Source organism: Telopea speciosissima, chromosome 6, assembly GCF_018873765.1.
Source record: "Telopea speciosissima isolate NSW1024214 ecotype Mountain lineage chromosome 6, Tspe_v1, whole genome shotgun sequence".
NCBI lineage: Eukaryota > Viridiplantae > Streptophyta > Magnoliopsida > Proteales > Proteaceae > Telopea > Telopea speciosissima.
Genome location: NC_057921.1, coordinates 45655440 through 45675873, shown reverse-complemented (window position 1 = coordinate 45675873; position 20434 = coordinate 45655440). Strand labels below are relative to the sequence as shown.

The 20434-nt window shown below is 40.8% G+C and overlaps 1 protein-coding gene across 1 annotated transcript; it reads left to right on the top strand.

Moving 5' to 3' along the window:
- The first annotated feature begins 16971 nt into the window (after nucleotides 1-16971).
- Nucleotides 16972-18239, top strand: LOC122665819 (protein argonaute 10-like). The gene is made up of 5 exons (XM_043861954.1): nucleotides 16972-17168; nucleotides 17403-17552; nucleotides 17638-17771; nucleotides 17894-18003; nucleotides 18103-18239. The coding sequence occupies exons 1-5, from the start codon at nucleotides 16972-16974 to the stop codon at nucleotides 18124-18126; spliced, it is 615 nt and encodes a 204-aa protein (XP_043717889.1). The 3' UTR covers nucleotides 18127-18239.
- The last annotated feature ends 2195 nt before the right edge of the window (nucleotides 18240-20434 follow it).

The following is a 20434-nucleotide window of genomic DNA, read 5'->3' as shown; positions in this document are numbered from 1 at the left end:
GTTTTTATTTCTAATGGACTCAATTAAGGGGGTACACAAAATTAGTGTTTTCATTAGGTAGTTAATATTAGTAGTGGGGCCCATTAGCTATTAGTTAGTTATCTTATTAGATAGCTGTCAATCATATGTGGGGCCAAATTCTGGTTGTTAGGAGTTTTATCTCTTATTTCTTAGAGTTTACTCTATCCAGGACTGTCCTTGTCGCCTTACGGTTTATGGGAGTTTCCTACTTTGGTTTGTCTTTTAGTTTCTTGACTGTTAAGGTGTTGTTCTTAATAATTGAGTGAGTCTAGGATTCTACCAAAGGTAGCCAACGACTTAGGAGGTTCCCTTTTCTATTTGTATTAGTTTTCATTATTGATCAGTCACTTTGGGACAGCCACCTCGGCCAATTGATGGGGAGGTTTAGGTGTCCTTTTTTATTACTTTTGTTTTCAGAACTATAAAGCAATGTAAGTCTTGGTGCCTTACGATTTAATGAGTGAAATTTAGATAATTTAGTTCAGAGCTTGCAGTGATCTCTCTCTTCCTACTCTCTATTTTCTGTTGTCGCAGTATCTTGGAGATCAAGCTCCTGTGCCTGATCAATATTTAGGATATAGACACAATTGATCTGGTGTGCCTCTGTATTGCAAGTTGCAACCATGTTATTTGTAGTATTTATGGTCGTGGCTGTGTGTATTCATTTTCCCTTGTTATTCTGAAATTTGAATCAAGGGAGAGATGCAGTACTTGTTCAACCTGGAGGAGTGCTGCAGATTCAAGGTTTTTCTGATCTGCTGATATCGATTACACTAGTAGGCTTTCTTCTTATGGATTCTGTGTCTTGGTGGTTCTCTTTTGAGGAGGCTATATATTTGGATTGTAAGCTGATGTAGCCCATTTTCCACATCAGCCCATTTACCTTAACAGATGAAACGGCTACAATGTGTAGCCGCTGAGTTGTAAATGTTACAGCTATTGGGTTTAACACCCATAACCCTTGGGAGTGGGAGACTAGTAACCACCCCTTCTTTTCTGGGTGATGACACATTTTAAATCAGATTTTTTGAATTTTCCAATCTGTTTCTTCTACATATCAGTTCTGTTTATTATACATATCACCTAGATTTTAAATCAGATTGAAATTGGCTACTGAATGGACTGGTAAAGCACACAAAGATCAGCAGAGTGGAGCTATAAAACAGGGTTTTGTATGTAAGCTGAGATAACCAGAAATCCGACCTGATGAACTCATATGTGAACTGGAATATAAACAACAGAAAAGAAGAAAAAAAAAAGTAGAAGTTGTAGGAATCCACCCACATATTTCCCTTGGAATCAGTGTGAACCGTTGGAATAGCTGTTGAGGGTAATTTGGGCATCGCAATATAAATTGTATATTGGGGGGATCCAGCTCCTCTACGGTGCGGGGGTGTGCCAGAAGATGTCTGGTGCACCCCAGAGCTCGACACGTGGCCAAGGTGCTGTTCGGAGGGCGAGGATGGATGCACACCATCGAGGTGGAAATCCTTCTCTCCACCGCATGTGCATCCAGCTTGGTGGTGCGCATCCATCCTTGCTCTCCGAACAACACCTCGGCCACGTTTCAAGCTCTGGGGGTGCGCCGGACATCTTCCAGCGCACCCCGTGCGGTAGAGGAGCTCGATCCATATTGGGGGGGGGGGATAATGTTACAAGGGGATAATTGTATTTTACTGTTTTAACAAATTTCTTTTTTTGGTAGTAACTGTTTTAACAAAGTTAATAGCATATAGGGGAGAGCAAGTCGATGGCTGATATCAGTCTCTTCTCTCCTCACTTTTTCTCCATTTCTCTTCTTCCTTATCTATAACCTCAGTTTGAACTTGGTACCAGAGCATACTGTACCTGGATTACAGAGCAGTTTGCCTGGTTGGAGTTGCAGGTTTTTCTCTCTCAACAATCAGTGGTTTTTAGGGCATGGAAATGAGATATTTCAGGTCTCCCTAAGGTCCTCTAATTGTGGTATAAATATCATTTTCAAAGATGACCTGGTGTGAGTGCAGCAGCTCCAACATGGTGGAACGTTTTATCGCTTGTTTCTGGTTGCTGAATCTGGTTTCACCCAAACCATAGTTTTTTAGGGCTGAAGATTGGTACCTTCCAGGATATACTAGGATGCTCTTCTTGTGGCTTTAACATAAAATTTTAAGGTCATCTATACTGTTAGTAGTAACTCAACAAGTGGAATCTGTTCTACTGTTTGCCAGGACTATTTTAGCAATGCATGGCTCCTCCAATCTACGGGCTGTGGTCAGTGAATCCTAGGTGGTAAGAATCGATATGTTAGCTTACACTCTGATTTTCTTTTGAAATGTTGTTGTTATTGACTATTTTGTGATATTTTTGTGAGATTTCTGTATTTTCCTAGCTTCTGAGAGAAGACAGTTTTACCGGGAAAGAACAATCTTGGTTGTGTATGGAGTAAGGACTCCCCTCTAGATTTTGGTATCCAATAAGACCAAGTTTCCAATTAACACTCTTAATGTCGGGTATCAGCGGGTCATTGGACTTCATGTCAGAGAACGGCAACAATACTATTCCAAATATGTTTACAATTGACACCATGTCTCTACAGTATCCATAGTCAAGTTGGATCAACATCAACTACCATAGTTGTCATGGTGTCTAGGTGACTCAAGGTGTTGGAGGGGGCCTGGATGCAAGGCGACACCAACAAGGCAACCAAGGTGTCTGGATGCCTAGGTGTTGCCTAGGAAAACTAGGATACATCAAAGGGGCCCTGTGATGTATCCTAAGAAGTTGGCAAGCCTAGTGAAACTGAATGATAGAGCAATGTGTTATAATTTTATTATATTATTGGCATTGTTTACAACTTGTACTTGGTAACCTTTGACGACACAGTAGCTGGCTACGGGGGGGAACCTCCCCCCCCCCCCCCCCCCGGGGATCGGTAAGAGCGTACCAAGCTGTCGTCCTCCTCACTATAGTCCACCTCAAACTCCCCTAGTGCTCTTCAGCTTGTTGGAGAGGATGGATAACACTTGATGATAAGTCCAAATTACATGTGGTACAATCACTTGAACATAATGAAGTTGACCATCACTTTATCAAGGAAAAACTTCAATATGGATGCCTATGCACACCTTTTATGAGAACATGAGAACAACTGGTGGATGTCTTGACCAAAAGATTTACTCCCACAAAATTTCATAATGTGTTAGACAAGCTGGGCATGTGTGATATATATGTTCTAGCTTGAGGGAGAGTGTCAGATTAGCTAAAGACCGTAATTTGGGCATAGATATGTAAATTGTATATGGGGGCTATAATCGTACTTAAAAGGATATAATTGAATTTTTACTATTTTAACAAAGTTAATAGCATATAGGGGTGAGAGAGTCGATGACTGCTAAGGCTATCACTCTCTTCTCCATTTCTCTCTCCGTTTCTCTTCTTCCCTGTCTATTCTCAGTTTGAATTTGAAAACACACACACACACACACACATACAGAAAACCTTTGGCTAGATAAAATAGAATGTAATAGTATCTACCATGCTAGACTTCTAACCAGATTATGACAAAAATTAAACTAATAATTAGTAACTAACTGAACTGTGAACAGACTAGGATTCGAAAGAAGATAATAGAAACTAAACCAAGAAACAAGAAACTTCCAAAAGAAGCCACAACTGTGCCAAGAAGGGGAAAATTGAACCTCAAGGCTAGGGTTTTAACCCTTCTTATTTCTTCCTTGGCTGCTGCAGCACTTCCATAGCACCCCTGTAAGCTGGGAGATTACTCTCCAACCATATTGACCAAAGCACAGTAGGGAGGATTAAAAGACTGCTTTCTGGCATTTGCAGTTCACTAATTTAACCCTACACTTTGAAATGAGATCACCAGCCCTTGTAATATTTTGAATATCAGATCTTGCGTGATCCAGAATAAATTGCATACTCATTGAGAATAAGTATAGTGGAGTGATATAGATGCACACAGCTCTAATGCATAAAAAGAATGTAGTAGGAATAGTCATAATTTTAGATAGTAGATGATCAATGTTTGATGTTCTTATCTAAGTGTGTCATGAAACTGCACTATTCACTCATTTATTCTGCTTTGGCATGTGCATTGTGGCAGAGGTGAATGCATCCCTTTCCCTTCAATGCCTTGAACCTGAACCTGGAAACAAGTCACTGAAGTTCACAACTTTGTGGGCCTTTGTGTCTGAATTGCTCTGTTCAAGCAAAAAAGGCAGTGCCCCTTTTTGTTTAACAATTGTACCTTGAGGGGCTTGCTCTAGCTGAGTGAATAAGGCAGGCTCTATGAATTTGGTAATTGCAGGTTAGGTATATGGTGTTTAGGATTTGTAATTTTGGATACTTGTCATGAGCTAAAGAATACAAGCTTTGTTATCTTTTGCATTGGTTAATGTGTAGTTGCTGGTTAATTACTTGTTATTTTGTACTTTGGTTGCCTCTAATTGTTTTAATATTACATACCCTTTTTTTTTTTTTAAATTGCACCTAGCTTCAACTAAGCATGTGCCTTGCCCCTCCACCACCCACCCCAAGCCCCAACTCAAGGTGGCCTGGTCGCTTCCCATGCACCTTAGTAACTCTGAACACATCTGAGTTGTGCTCCAAACTCTGCGATCATGTCCACCTGTACGTTTGCACTCCGTCCCCTACAAAATGTGGAGTAATTCAACCATTACGCAAGCCCAGATTACGTAGCTGAGGAGGTTTTACCAAAAAATAAGCTAAAAGCTAAGGAGATTTGGAGGATTTAGCCAAGTAAAGTTTTGGAATGATTATAAAAGCTAAGGAAGGAGATCTTGCCTCCTACCAAATTAATTTTTACGAAACTTTTATTTCAATAACTAGTATATTTTCCTTTTTTTTTTTTTTTTTTTTTTTTTTTTTTTTGGGGGGGGGGGGGAGGGGAAGGAGGTAGATATGCAACATCAAAAGAATTCGCCCAACCTCCCTTGGACAGCAAAATTCAGCCAAGGCAGTATTGGAACAGGAGTTGGCTTGAAACTTCAAGGCGCATTACATAGTCGCTCTCCTTAAGACAAAATTCGTCCCTACTTCCATATGCAAATAGGTTGCAGACAAATTGTCTCCCAGGATACAATGAAGCCTCAAACCGTGTTGATTATCTTGGCTGCGTATTGCACAAACGAAGCCAAGAACGATTCCAGAAAGCGTTTTCAGAAATAGGAAAGCTAGTGGCAGAGAAATCTGTTTCCTGCAGCAAAACAGATTCCCTGCAAGATCACCTTTGAGAATGAGGAGAAGAAGAGAACGTTTTTAGGATATGTTCAAATTTGAAATACCTCTAGATATTAATAAGCCGCTTGGCACCTATTCCCAACAGATGGATTCTTCCATCTTTGAATCTAATCCGTTAGATCGTAACTGTACGATCTAAACCATCCAAACATATAACAGTCATAACTGTTGATTAATTTTGAATTTGGTCCGTTAGATCGTAACTGTACGATCTAAACCATCCAAAAATATAACAGTCATAATTGTTGATCAACTGTATACATTGATCTTATTGTAGAAAACCTAGGACCTGTAACCAGTAACTTGAGAGAAGAGAAAAAAGAGAGAATGAGAGAATGAGAGAATAATAACTTGTTGTCTTTATTGATAGGAAAGCCCCTCTATTTATAATAGAGGGGAAATTACAAATAGAAAGGGGAACTCCTAATCAGATTAGGAATTCCTAATCATGATAGGATTCCAAGTTACAATAGGAAAAGAACTAGAACTAACAACTCAAACTGAAACTAAGACTAACAACTCACAGTAGAATTAGGAATTGACATAATTAGAAACTAGGACTCCAACTAGGACTAGGAAAATAGAAGATACACATATCAACCAAATCACTGTTCACGTGAACAGTGTCACGTGAACAGTACTTCTCAACACTCCCCCTCAAGCTGGATTATACAAATAAGTAAAGAAAGAAGATCCAGCTTGAACTAAAGAAAAAAGAACTCCTAATAATGCTAACACTCCCCCTCAAGTTGGTGCATACAAGGTACTAATGCCCAACTTGAACAAAATGAAAAAAACTAAGTTGTAGTAGAATCCAGCTTGACATATGAATGCAGCTCCCAAATAAACCTTCAAAAACTTGAAAAAATAGATCTTCAAAACTTGGACAGACATGATCAGCAAACCGGGACTGGAATGTCTTCCAAAAATGGCAGCTTTCAACGATCTTCAATAGCTATCCAGTGATGAATCTCAGATTGTCATAGTGACTTAGAATCTTGAAGTGAAATAACTAGAGCAGCAAGTAGCGAAAACAAACTGAATCAGGCAGAGGAAAAAAACTGTATCAACCCAATCGAAAGTCCTCAAATAGGCAACAACCAAATATCTTCAATATTTCAATACTTCAATCTCCCCCTTACGGCAGACTCAACCCAATAACAAAGTAGATACCCATTGGCAATGGTGAAAACTCTGATCGTCTATGCTTTACACCAAGTGTTCCTGCAAGTTCTGCTTCTACAATGTCTGCAGGTGTATTGTACATAATCCCCCCCTCACGTGGACATAACAGAGATAGTGTAAAAGATAGGGCAAAAACATAATATTCCAGAATTTTCTAAAAGTGCTATGGGTAATTAAAAAGGAAGGAATGGCAAAATTATAATTTACCAGAAGTTTCCAAAGGTGTTATGGGTAAATGCCAAAGGTATGTTTTGGGATATGAAGGGAATTAGAATTATTGAAAGGGAATGGTGTTGAAAAAAAAAAGATGGCATGACTGTAATTTGGTGGAAATCCACTTTTAAATACAATCCAAGCCTAAGGGCAAACTGGTAATAAACCAGAATTGTCAAGGGGCTCTTGGGTAGATAATTTAGATGAAATCTACTTACAAATACCACCCAAGGCAAAAGGGTAATGTTGGAATGAGCAGTAAAATAAGGACAAAGGTAGATAAGAAAAGATGATAAGGGCATAAAAGGGAACTTAAAGAATAAAATAAAACGCTAGGAATAAAGTAGAGTAACCAAAAAGGAAACCAACTCATAAAAGGAAACCCACTTTGAGATATTGGATGTCTTCCTCACGCAACCAGCCAAAAACAATTTAACGTTGTCTTCAACAGTTCAACCTCACGATGGGAGAAAGAACCAACCACAAGAGGAAAATGAGCCACAGAGGAAAACGAGAACCATTAGCCAACTGATTCTTCGATCAGAAACAGCAGCAGCTCATGGAGAAAATTAATGTAATCTCCAAAAACTCAAATCAGAAAGCAGGGAAAAGAGGAGGCGGAACAAAAGCTGCAACTTCAACCTCACAGTAAAACCAGAAAAGATATGATTCCAGCAAAGGAAGATTTCCACGCAACTCCAAATAGAAGGTCGAAGATTAAACAGAAAACCTGCAACTCCAACATGGCGGTAGGGGAACAGCAGCGATAAATTTTTGACTCCATGGAAGAACAGCTTCAATCAAACTAGCAGCAACAAAATACCAGCAAAGAATCGATACCACCAGAAATCAATAGCCAACATCAGAGAACAAGAGCCCATCCAACAACTAAGCCAAGCAACACTCAGCAAGACGAAACCAGAAAATCAGAGATCTTCCTCACGATAAGCAAAGAGAAACTGAGCAAAAATAGGGCAGGTCTTGAACTCCAACCCCTCGATCATCGTTAAAAAAGGGATTGCACCTTCAACGAAAGCAGGTTCTTCAGAAGCATCTACAGCCCGGAACCAGGTTCTTCATTAATCGATCAACAAATCAGTATTTAATCTGCAACTCATTTGAAGAGCAGAAATCAGATTCGAAATCTGATGTAGAGTTTTCAGAATCGAATAAATGAATTGAGTACATGAAACCCTAGTTCTTCTTTTTCTATGAACTAGGGTTTTCTTCTTCAAACCAGAAATTAAAATCGACTCTCAAAACAGCAATCTTGGAGAGAATTAGTCACTGGTTGCCTAGCTCTGATACCATGTAGAAAACCTAGGACCTGTAACCAGTAACTTGAGAGAAGAGAAAAAAGAGAGAATGAGAGAATAATAACTTGTTGTCTTTATTGATAGGAAAGCCCCTCTATTTATAATAGATGGAAAATTACAAATAGAAAGGGGAAATCCTAATCAGATTAGGAATTCCTAATCATGATAGGATTCCAAGTTACAATAGGAAAAGAACTAGAACTAACAACTCAAACTGAAACTAAGACTAACAACTCACAGTAGAATTAGGACTTGACGTAATTAGAAACTAGGACTCCAACTAGGACTAGGAAAATAGAAGATACACATATCAACCAAATCACTGTTAACGTGAATAGTACTTCTCAACACTTATCCGGATTCAAATCGGACCAGTCGATCAAAAAGAACGGTCCAAATCAAATCTTGCTCGAAGCGTGCAAAGTGCTAAGTACGTGTGCCACTAACACCTCTACAACAAACTGTCCATGCCGTGCGTGCGCGTGTGCGTGTGCGCCATAGTTATCAAGGCGTAGCCTAAGCGACGCCATGGCGTCCAGGCGGAAATCTGGGGGTATGGCGATGGGGCGCCTTATGGTATGTAAGAAAGGCGACCGCCTTGGTCACCAAGGCATCTCCTAGGCGACCAAGGCGACGCCTTAGGACGCCTTGTGAGCAATGCAGTCGCTTTTTGGTGTTTTTTTTTTTATATTTTTGTTTTTTAACTTTTTTTATATACTTTAAGTTATTCTAATTGAAAATATGTCATTGGTTGTACATTTTTGGTTCCATGATGTGAGAAGCATGGAATCATATGTTATACTTTAAAAAAAAAAACCAAAACCTAAATACCATTGCCAAACTCGATTCACCTAATCACCTTCGCGGGACATACCAAAATCAAAAAGATAAAAACGAAAGAGAAAAGAAGCAGTGCAGCGGCAACTTGCAATGACTCTGACAGACCTCAGCTCAGACCTCAGTCCTTCAAGGCTTCGACTCCTTCTCACTCCTCCTTCTCAGTCCCCATCCTCCACCGGCGTCCAGTGAGGCGGCGACTTGCAACGACTCTGTCAGAGCTCAGACCTCAGTCCTTCGACTCCTTCTCAAGTTCTCAGTCCTCCCTCTCAGTCTCCATCCTCCACCGGCGTCCGGCGAGGCTAATTGTAAGTATCGTGTTTTTTTTTCCCTTTTTCCTTCTAAAATCTAAACCTCTTTCCCCTTTTTAAGTTCTAACTTCTAACCTCTCCTCTCCACCGACACCCCCATCTCGAGCATCCACCCCCACCGGAGAGAGAAGCAACCTCCACCCCCACCGGTGACATCTCCAGCCTTGTAAATATTATGCTTTTTTTTTTCCTTCTTTTTTCCTTCTAAACCTAAACCCCTTCTAACCTCTCCACTCTCCATCGACATCTCCAGCCTTGTATGTTCTTTTGTTTGTTTCTAAAGAGGACCGTGGACTGTGGAGTAACAAACAGTTCCTTTAACTTCATTCAATCTTGTCTTTCTTTCTTTTCCTCCTTTTTTTCACAGAATTGAATGATTTCTTTATTGGACTAAAATGAAGTGATCACATGACCAGAACTTGTAAATATTTCATATTTATGAATGGTTTTGAACTTTTGATTGGGCCGCTCTCTTGGCTGCATTTGGATGGACTTAGGAGAGAGGTCTTTTCGTTTCTTTTTATCTTTCCCTCTTTTCCGTGGAGGTCTTTAAGGTGTTTGTAGATATGCCCTACCCTTAGCCGACATGTCATGATTATGCTATTTTGCAATTCCTTGATTATGTACTTCATTTCTTTCATATTTATTTAGGATACAAGTAGAATTATATAAAAATTAATATGCTATTTATGCCTAATAAAATGGTTATATAAAAAAAAGACACTAGAACGCCTTGTTCGCCAAGGCGACGCCTTGAGGCAGCCCTATTGCCAAGGCGCTTAGGAAGGCCCTCAAACGCCATGGTTGCCTTGCCGCCTTGATAACTATGGTGTGCGCTCGGACGAAAGTCCTCACACATACACTGTAGCATCCATCTTATTTATTAACTTAAACAATAGATAGAGTTTTATTAAATATACCCAAGTATTCACCTTTACATTTCCGATGTGGGACTATTCCCAACATCATTATGTTGAAAAACTCCAACAGGCAGCACATGGTATGATTTTTGGTCTCTTCTTCTATATTTTATTTCCAATATTTTGTAGGGTTTTGTGTGCCATGAAATCCTCTACCGATTAGGTTTACTTGGCTTAGTTTATTGCATTTTTTTCTTGCCATCTTTGTTTTATTTCAGCCATAAGATCTTTAGGAGTAGAGCCGTTATCCTTACCCGCAAGATCTCCTGGTGTTTACTGCAGACTTGGTGGTCAATTACTCGTTACCTTGATCCTATTCAATGAAGAATCACCCATTGTTACAGGGAAGCAAACGTGGCAGCAGATGCTTTAGCAAATCATGCGGCCAAAGGAAAAACTTCAAACATTTGGCAAGCTACTCCTAACTTCATTGCTCAAGCTGTCTCATGGGAAGTGCTTGGCCGCCCTTATTACAGATTTACATAATTTTCTCTTTTGACGCTTTGGGATTTTCCTTGTATGTGATTAGTTTCCCTGGGTTTGGCCTTTTGCTGATGGTATTACCGAAGGTAAAAGGTTGGACTTCAGAGAAAGTTTTTTGGTAGCATTCCAGTCTTTTTTGTAACATCATTTTATTTAAATTAATACATACTTTGCTGACCTTTAGCCAAAAAAAGTGTCTTGAGATGTAAGGTTTTATTTTCTATAAATATGTATCAAATTTCATTTGGTTAGGCAGATTTGAAAGAAAGAGAATTGACTCAGTAGAGTTTGAACCTAGAACAGTTCACCCCCTTGAAACATTGAAGAGTTTGGATAAGGCAATGGTCAGCTCTAGAGGCTGGATAAGGATTTGGTTACGTACAAGGAAGGTGTTAACCACCCAGTCTTGCCCGACTGATGGTTGATCTTTCTAGACAATGAAACATTCTACCGAAGAGGGATTTGCATGAGGTCAAAATGTTGGGACCACTTTTGAGAAGTCCAAGACAAGGAAATCTGAGTTGGGGGCCGAAGTTGGCTGTCGAAACACGCGTTTGTTTATTTTATCTTTTATTAGTAACAAAGTTAATTTTTGAAATTCTCTTGGGAGTTTATTTAATGTTCTAGATGGGTTTGGCCTATTGCTACATGGTTACGGAAATTTCGACAGCATAACCGTGTATTATTGGCAAAATATAAATGAGATATATACCTGCTCATATACACATAAATAATCATATTTCTAAAAGGATCAGATAAAAGTGAAAGCGACGAACGACCGACATCATAGGTGGGAATAGCCTGGGTTGACCAGTCAGATCTTTAGAACGTACAATATGCAATATGCAACCAACGCATCTTTACTATATATATATATATATACTATTATATAAGTGCATGAACTCATGCTTCATGGCTACTTTTTCACTTGACTATTTTATCCTTTATTCTTGATTTAAATACATATTTTTTTTACTAATCTTTGTCTTTTATTAGGTATTTTCATAATTTATCGGTACCCTTTTATTTATTTTCATTTTTATTTTATATCAAATAGTATTTTCCCTACTTCACACCGTCGACCCTCTCACCCCCTCTCTCTTCCTTGGTCTTTCGATTACGTTCTCTCCATCGACCAATGCCCCAAATCTCGATTCCTCCTCTTCTCCCAAACCAAGCTCGAACCCTAAATCCCTTTTGTAAATGTTTGTAACCGAAGAAACCTGTGGATTTTATCCCTTCCGGCAACGGATGCAGGCTTGCAGTGGCGAGTCTCCACTCTCCATCTAAGGGTATTGGATTGCAGCATGTCTTTTCCCTTCTCAGTGGATTGCAACGAAATATCTCTCCGACTCTTCAGTGGATTACAGCGGCCCCTCCTCTCTGTAAGTATCTCTCCCTCCTTCCCTCTTTCAACATAACTCAGTTATGTTCTTCAATGAGCTTTTATTGACAGGGGGAATGCCCTAGCAATCAAAATTACTAAGCGTAGTAAGCCATCTCCTTCACCCCTTTTTTCTGGTTTACCTTAGTCCCCTCTTTTTGGTTTTTTGGTTTCTCCCCCTCTCCCTGGGTAAACCCAGTGGGATTTTCATACTATTGCATAGGGTATTGCCGGTAATGTGGTTTCATCCAAGTGGGCGATCCAGGGGTTGTGGGTAAGTTTCTGATCCCCTCGTCAACTCTCTCACTCTCTCTCTGTCAATATTGGGTTTCAACCCCTTCTCTTTTCATAGTCATGGTAGATCTTTGAATTTTCAGCCTTTTTTTTTGATGATGTAAATGAGGGATGATGTTTGACAACTATGGCACATTGGAACTCTCTTTTCATATACATATTTTAGTTTGACATTATGTGTTCTAAGTCCTTTTTGATTGTTGTTGGGGAGACGTAATTTCTATAAATTTTGTCTTACTCGATTAGTATGGAATTATTTGCCTATTTTCTGTATTGTGGTTGATTAGCGTATAAGGTCTGAATTTTGGTGATGTTTTGTTCTTGCCAATTTTCAAGAGGGACTGAGACAAGGGGTTTCTACTGGGCGCTCAGTGAATTACTGTGCCTCTCTCTCTCTCAACTTCTTCTGATGATCTGATCTTTCTCTCTTTTTCTGGAGAGTTCATTTACATATCACTGTACATAATCAATATGACCAATCGCTGCTAATTGGTAGCCAAAATTAAGAAAAAGAAGGAATAAATAAAAGGGGGGAGCTCGGCGACTCAAACACCGCCTTCTTCCACCGCTCCCTCAAAGCCCGCTCCAACTCCAACTCCATCCTCTCTCTTACCTCCTCTGATGGATCTCTCCTCTCCTTTGTTGATGCCATCAAAGCTGAGGCCGTGAACCATTTCACCGATATCTTTTGCCCTCCCTCCCACACCCTCTCCCCCCTCCCCGATGATCTTATCAACAAATTCCTCCCCCCCCATCTCCTCAACTCCCTTAGCTCCATCCCCTCTGACTCCGAAATCTCCTCCGCTGTTCGCTCCCACAAGGCTAACAAAGCTCCAGGCCCTGATGGGTTCAGCATGGGATTCTTTTCCACTTGCTGGGACATCATTGGCGTTGAGCTTATCAGTGCCATTAAGAGCTTCTTCTTCAACCCTCACCAGATTCATTACATCAACCACACCTTCCTCTGTCTCATCCCCAAATTCCCTAGAGCTTCGTCCATTTCTGACTTCAGACCCATCTCCCTTTGTAACCTTCTCTACAAATTCATCGCTAAAATCCTTGCCAACCGGCTCAGCCTTGTCATCGACTCCCTTGTCAGCCCCAACCAGTCTGCCTTCATTGCTGGGAGAAGCATCTCGGATAATATCATCCTTTGCCAGGAAATTGTCCGCGGCTTCGACCGCAAGTCCCACTCTCCGACTGCCCTTTTGAAAATCGACATCCACAAGGCTTTTGACTCCATCCATTGGAACTTCATCTCCCAAGTCCTCCTCAAAATGTCCTTCCCCCCCATCTTTGTCAACTGGATCCACTCTTGCATCTCCTCCCCCCGTTTCTCGGTCCTCTTGAATGGCAGTCCTGCTGGGTTCTTCCCCTCCTCTGTTGGTATCCGGCAGGGTTGCCCCCTCTCCCCCTTTCTCTTTTGCCTGTCCCTCGAGGTTCTCTCCCGCAGTATCCAATCCAAAATTGATCTCCACCTCATCTCCCCTATCCCTAAATGTAAGCCCACATACCTGACTCACCTTGCCTTTGCTGATGATCTTATGATCTTCTCCAAAGCCGACTCTCTCTCCATTGAGTCCATCATGTCTTCCCTCCACCTTTTCCAAGGCCTTTCAGGGCTTCACATCAACCTGGCTAAGTCCAAAATCTTCCTTGCCGGAGTTCCTGACACCACCAAAGCTACCCTTTCCTCCCTCACAGGTTGTACCATCGGCACCCTCCCAGTCCGCTACCTTGGCCTTCCCCTTATCCCTGCCAGACTGTCTGCCCACCACTGCTCCCCCATCTTAGACCTTCTTCGCAAGAGGTTGCAGCTTTGGAAAGCCAAACTCTTATCCTACGCTGGTCGTCTCGAGCTGATCAGATCGGTGCTTCAGTCTTGCTATATTTATTGGAGTGGTCTTCCAAAGGCTACCATCAAGGCAGTGGAATCTATTATTTGTGCCTTCCTTTGGAAAGGTGTTGACTCTGCCAGGTTCCTCCACCCTATGAGCTAGGCTTCCCTTTGTGTCCTCAAATCTGAAGGAGGCCTCGGGCTCAGGAGGATAAAAGATATCAACATTGCTGGTTCCATCAAGCTCATATGGAAGATCCTCACCAACAAATCCTCCATCTGGACTTCTTGGGTGTATTCTGGACCCCTGCGCAGTGACTCTATTTGGTCCGTTAGCCCTCGGGCTGATTCTACTTGGGTTTGGCGCAGAATTCTTCAGGTGAGGCAGCTAGCCAGAGATGCCATTTCGAGCAGGATTGATGATGGTTCGACTACTTTGCTTTGGCTTGACAAGTGGCACCCTTCTGGTGTTCTCTCTTCCATTGTCAGCCCTAGAGATATTTACTCCTCCGGATTGGACAGATCTGCCTCTGTTGCCGCTATCGTCTCCAGTGGCTCGTGGTCCCCTCCCCCCCTTGCCGACCTCTGGAGCTCCCTTCCCCCCATCCCCCTTGGGCATAGAGGCAGAGGCGACACCATCTTATGGCTTCCTTCCCCTTCGGGCAGATTCAGCTCTCACTCCGCTTGGGATTTGGTTAGCCATAGAGGGACCCCTTGTGCTTGGTACAGAGTTGTTTGGTTTCGTGGCCATATTCCTCGGCATAGTCTCACTGCTTGGCGCGCCCTTGCAAGCTGTCTTCCTACCCAAGCCTTTCTTCTTCATCGGCATATTCAGGTCCCCTCCAGCTGCTGTCTCTGTTGGAACGGGACTGAAGACGTCGATCACCTATTTTTCACTTGCCCTTTTGCCTCCTCCATATGGACCCGAGTTCTTCGCCATTGCTGGCCTGGTCGGCGCACTCCTCTTCCTCTCAGCAGGGAATGGATTTGGATCGACATGACCTTCGGAGGGAAGTCAATTTGCGACTCGGCTGGCAAGATCACCTTCTGCGCCACTATCTCCCACATTTGGATGGAACGAAACCTCAGAAGATGGACATCCAACTCCCGCTCTTTAGACATGATTTGGAAGGCCATCTTTTTTGATGTTTCATCTAAAGTTAGATCCCTCCCCCTCAAGGATGTTAAGGATTCCCTAAGGAACAGGCTCATTGTTGTCTCTTGGGGCCTCCCTTCTTCCATTTTGCGCCCTAACTAGTCCCTAGTTTCGGCTTTTTTGCCCTTGGGCTTGTATATTCCTTCTTTTTTCTTCGTAATATATTTTTATTCATCCAAAAAAATAAAATAAAAGTGGGGAGGGTGTTAGATCTTTTGTATTTGGCCAATACGAAGCTTGGGTCGTGCTTAGAAATTTTGGAGATTTCAATAATAGAATTGTTGGATATGAAGTTGTTGTTACATGTCGAAATTGACAAATCGTTGCAACAGTATCTTGCTTCCGAGGGAGAGAGAGGTCTTACACTCCTACAAGCAATCTTTATAAACAGTGTCTGAGATTGATTCTGCACTTATTTTAGTTTGTATTATCCATAAACAGAAACCCAGTTCTCTCTGTTTCTGAAAACCCTCCCCCGGAATCGATCCAAAATAGGTGGAAATCTGCGTGTGGAGGTTTTGTTGGGGGGGAGGGGGGGGGGAGGCTCCGGTTTTTATTTTTCATTCTGTTAGACCAGGGGAAGACTGAAATATACGTAGGAGCAGTATGTGAAGATGAGTATGTTTATATGGATGAGTGGTAAAATTAAAGTAGGGAAAATAACAGGATTCAACACTTTTGAGTACCTCCTCTATGTTTCAGTTAACAAAAACACACAATTTTAGGTTTTGGTCTACAAAACTAACCAAAACAGTGATTATCCTTCAACAATGCACATTGTTTGAGCCCCTGACTTCATCCACCCTACCTTTTCTGATCACCATGTTCACCTTCCCTGCAACCTCCCAAACCCCACCCCTGTGAGCAACCCCAACCCTGGTACCCTCTCTGCTCCAATTTTCCTACCCCTGCAACCCCATCCAACCAACCCTCCCAATTACTCGCAGCCCTATCCTTCCTTGAAATCCCGCCTGAAACCCTTCAGCCCCCAGTCTTGCAATCGCCTCATGGGTCCTCCAAACGATTTTCCCTTTTCCAGATTACTCAAAATCCATCTTGCAAATCGTTACCAGCCGCAGCAAATCTTATGCGCAAGGGAGTGTTGGGCGGTGTTTTAGGATGCAAATCGTTCCCAGAATTACTTGACAGCCTCTCCAAACCCAATTCTCTTTCTACTGATTTTGTTTTTTTTTTGTTTCTTTTCTTGAGATTTCTTGTTGAATTTGATTCTAAATTCTGGATATATAGAGACAACACTTGGTTGAACGTTAGAACTTAAAAAGAAGGGGGTGGGGGATTCTATCTTGTGCTAGCTGTTTAGTTATTTGCCGGATAAAGTGTGAAAGCCTCTGGTTTTTGGTCTCTCCCCTCTTTGATTTCCATCTGTTTTTGGTGTGAAGAGAGGCATTGGTTTCTGCAGTTAGTATTTTTTCTTGAATCGCAGGGCTGAGATTTCATTGTAAGTTTGGGTTGATCGTTTTATGGGACTTTTCTTTGATTTGCCTTCTGGGTTTTTTTTTTTCCTTTCAACTGTAACTTTTTGACTCATGAAGTTATGGGTATCGAGTATCTTTTGTCTTGTTCTTTGGTAGTGGGTTTTGGGTTTTGCAAAGGAATGGTAATGCTTATAATTAGAATAATGGCTGGGATTTGCATTACTATTTTTTCCCTCTTTGAATAAAGAATATGATGTACTGCTGTCATAGTTTCCATACATGTTACTTGTTCAACAATTGACATAATCTTGCTGACATGTCTCTCTTTTTTCTGTATTTTGGGATTTTCAGTACAGATTTCGTTCAGCCAGTAAGAGAAAGGGAAAGTGTTGTATTTGGTGAGGGTCATTTCGTTGGCACAAGGTTTTCTTCTGCATTCAGTTTTAGCCACCATGCCCATGGGACAGATACAGAGCTCCGAGCAGCACATTGTGATCAAAACCCAAATACAGAGTACCATGAATCCAGTGAAGAAAGCTCCCAAAACTGCACAGAATGGAAAAGGCCCACCTCGTGAGGAAACCCCGAGTACCAATCTAATCCACGACACTTCACCTCCTTCGAGGAACAGAGGTAAGAGGAGAGGAAGAGGAGGTCGAAAATCCTATCAGGGTGGTTTGTTTTTTTGGCTTTCTTTTCTTTGCATCATGATGTAATTACTTCTTCTGTCCTTAAACAATTTTTCAGAAGGGAAAGAGAATATAAGGTGGTGATCAAGTTTGTTGCTCAAGCAGACTGGCACCACTTGGGCCAGTTTCTTGCTGGTAAGCGAGCGGATGCTCCACAGGAAGCTCTTCAGATTCTTGACATTGTAATGAGAGAACTCTCCTCTAAAAGGTATGATTTCATTGAATTGTGTGTCTGGTTTTACCAATCTATGGTAGCTCATTCTTATTTGTCCAACAATTTCTGTAATTTAAAGGTATTGTCCTGTTGGGAGATCTTTCTTTTCTCCTGACATAAGAACACCACAGTGGCTTGGAAAAGGTGTGGAGTCATGGTGTGGATTTTATCGGAGTATAAGGCCTACCCAGATGGTCCTGACCCTGAATATTGGTGAGTAGATCCCAATTAAATAATTTTACTGTTGATAGGAGAAAAAGATAAAGTAGTGTTCTCTTTAAATTACACTTCATTATTTGTCGTGATTTTGTTTTTCTTTTTTTCCCATTATATAGATATGTCTTCAGCCGCATTTATTGAGCCTCTCCCTGTAATTGAGTTTGTCGCTAAGCTTCTTGGCAAGGATGTATTGTCCAGGACATTGTCTGATTCAGATCGTGTCAAGGTATTATTTGTTTCTTCTGGTGTTGGAGGCCAATTATTACTTTTTTCCTTTCCCTTTGGGAATTCATTTTTGGAGTTTTGTCTCTAAAATGTGTACCAGATTAAAAAGCCCTTAGAGGAGTGAAAGTGGATGTCACTCATAGAGGAAATGTGCGGAGGAAATATCGTGTTTCAGGATTAACATCACAACCTACAAGAGAACTTGTGTAAGATGCTTTCTCTCATGATCAAATTGTGGTTTTGTAATTGACCTCACCTTTCAAGATTTTTTGATATATCCATTTCTTGACCGAAGAAATTCTTTTGACCCAAATTGTGGTTTCGTAATTACCTATTTGTTAGTAATTGACCCATTTTCTTTGTAAAGCATGGAATGAATCTATAGTTTTTGGTTTCTGTCACTCTTTCCAATGAATACAACTTCAGATCTAGATATCCATATCTTAGTGTAATTGATTTTACTTATCTCTATTTCTAGCTGAATATTCACACACTTAGAGAATCTGCCAAGTCCTCTTCCTCCTGCATATCAGTATCTTTTCCACAAGGGCACAAGGATCCAGAAATTAGTCCGTGAACGCTTACCTAACTTCTTCCCTCTTGGGGATGTCAATAACAGAGGACACAAGCAGTCTGATGCGGCAGTCATTGATTACATGTAACTGATCTGATATTTTACTTCTAATGTTGTCCGATGTTTGACAACATTTTCATATTTTTTTTTCTAACATTGTATACTGTTATCTCCTCAGGAGTCAATTTGGTCAGAGAGTCTGTCCACAGCCTGATAGAGCAGGAAACAAGGCTCTTGTAGGAAGCTCAAAAAGAGGTAAAAAGAAGATCAAAAGTTCTAATGCTAAAGAGGTCTCACAACCTTCTGAGGATTGGGTTAACCCCAATAGCCCCCAATAGCAGTGCATGCATGCCAAAAATGCTGGCAAAAGACGAGTTCATGCGGAAGGCCACTCTATTGGTCAGTGGTATACAGGCCAGGATGGGAAAAGGGTAACTAGAAATGCTATATTTTCTTTTATGTATGTAGTTCTAACACTTTATATATCAACGTGATACCACACCTCTAAACTATCATACCTGTGAAGGAAGTGAAGAATCTTTGTATTATAATTTAGGACTTATGGAAAATGAATAGGATTTATTTTAGTCATTAAATATTTTGATCTGATGATGTTTAATGATGTTCTCTACTCTCTCATATAAGATGGAATGATATGTCTGATTCTTAACACCATTCTGCTTCAGGTCCTGTTGTGAACCCTTATTAAAGTTAGGGACACTCTGGGTTATAGGCTTATAGCTATCCATTGTGGTCTTCAGGCTTGATAACTATCTCATTGAGCAGTCTTTTTATTTTTATTTTATGAGTCCTTTTGATTGCCATTCTGTTTTGGTATCTGCAGGTACACATGATCTCTTCTCTAAGTTCTTTAGTAGAGAGCTAATAGGCCAGTAATATTGTTAACACCATCTATGTTAGGCACCAAAAACCAACAATATTTTTTTCTCTTGATGTACATGTTGGCCAGTCTCGTATTTTCTTATCTGTGCTTGTACTTTGAAAACTACATAACTTTTTCTTTCTCAGACAATGAATTTTACATCATAGATAGTGCATGTTAACCACCACAGAAAAGGGTGGTTGGCCATTTGTCGATTGTTAATCTGGACTCCGTAAGCTTTAGCTTCTTTTGTGACACCAATTTCACACAGACAATACAAATCTACAAAACAATCCATTAGGCATGTATTGGTTCACGACATATTTTCTTTGGACTGCCACATCAACATGCACTCATATGGATGCCCTGCTACATCCTGTGTAATCACTAGATCCAAATTCACAAATCCAATCCAGCTCTTTCTCTCTGCCTTTATTTTTTTTATTTTTGGTTGGGAGAGGAAAGGGGGAATGCAGCTTCTGATGCTTGATTTACCAGTTACATAATACTTTTATTCGAACCAAGTATGACCCAAACTGACTGGGTTTAGTAGCGTTTGCTGATGAGGGGCTTGACTTGACATGACCCCAGTCATGCTACCTTTACAGAGGTTTTTTAGATCTGATTGTTAGAGGATCCAATCATCTAATTCTCAATTTCTCATGTCTTTTTATTTTCACATTATCTTGTGGGTTTTCTAGGTCAATTCTTGGTTGAGGGTTATCTTTCTTAATTATATTGTTTGTCTAACCTCCTCAACCATCCATATTCTGATATGATCATTTCCTTCCCATACTTCTATCATAACCGTTTGGAAAATAATCATTGATATGATGGTGTGCCCATACAGAACAAATGCAGTACCTCAGAGTATTCAGTCCTTGGCTGTGAATAACTGAAGTTATTTTTCTCAATGCAATAAACAACTTGCATTGAAGCATCAAAACAATCTGGAAATTGATGTGTCTTCCGAAG

Excerpts from the sequence above, each read along its gene's own strand:
- LOC122665819 (XM_043861954.1), top strand. The coding sequence starts at position 16,972 with ATGTCTCTCTTTTTTCTGTATTTTGGGATTTTCAGTACAGATTTCGTT. Across the intron at positions 17,169-17,402 it reads GATCAAAACCCAAATACAGA|AAGGGAAAGAGAATATAAGG; the intron begins GTACCATGAATC and ends ACAATTTTTCAG. Across the intron at positions 18,004-18,102 it reads CTGATTCAGATCGTGTCAAG|ATTAAAAAGCCCTTAGAGGA; the intron begins GTATTATTTGTT and ends AATGTGTACCAG.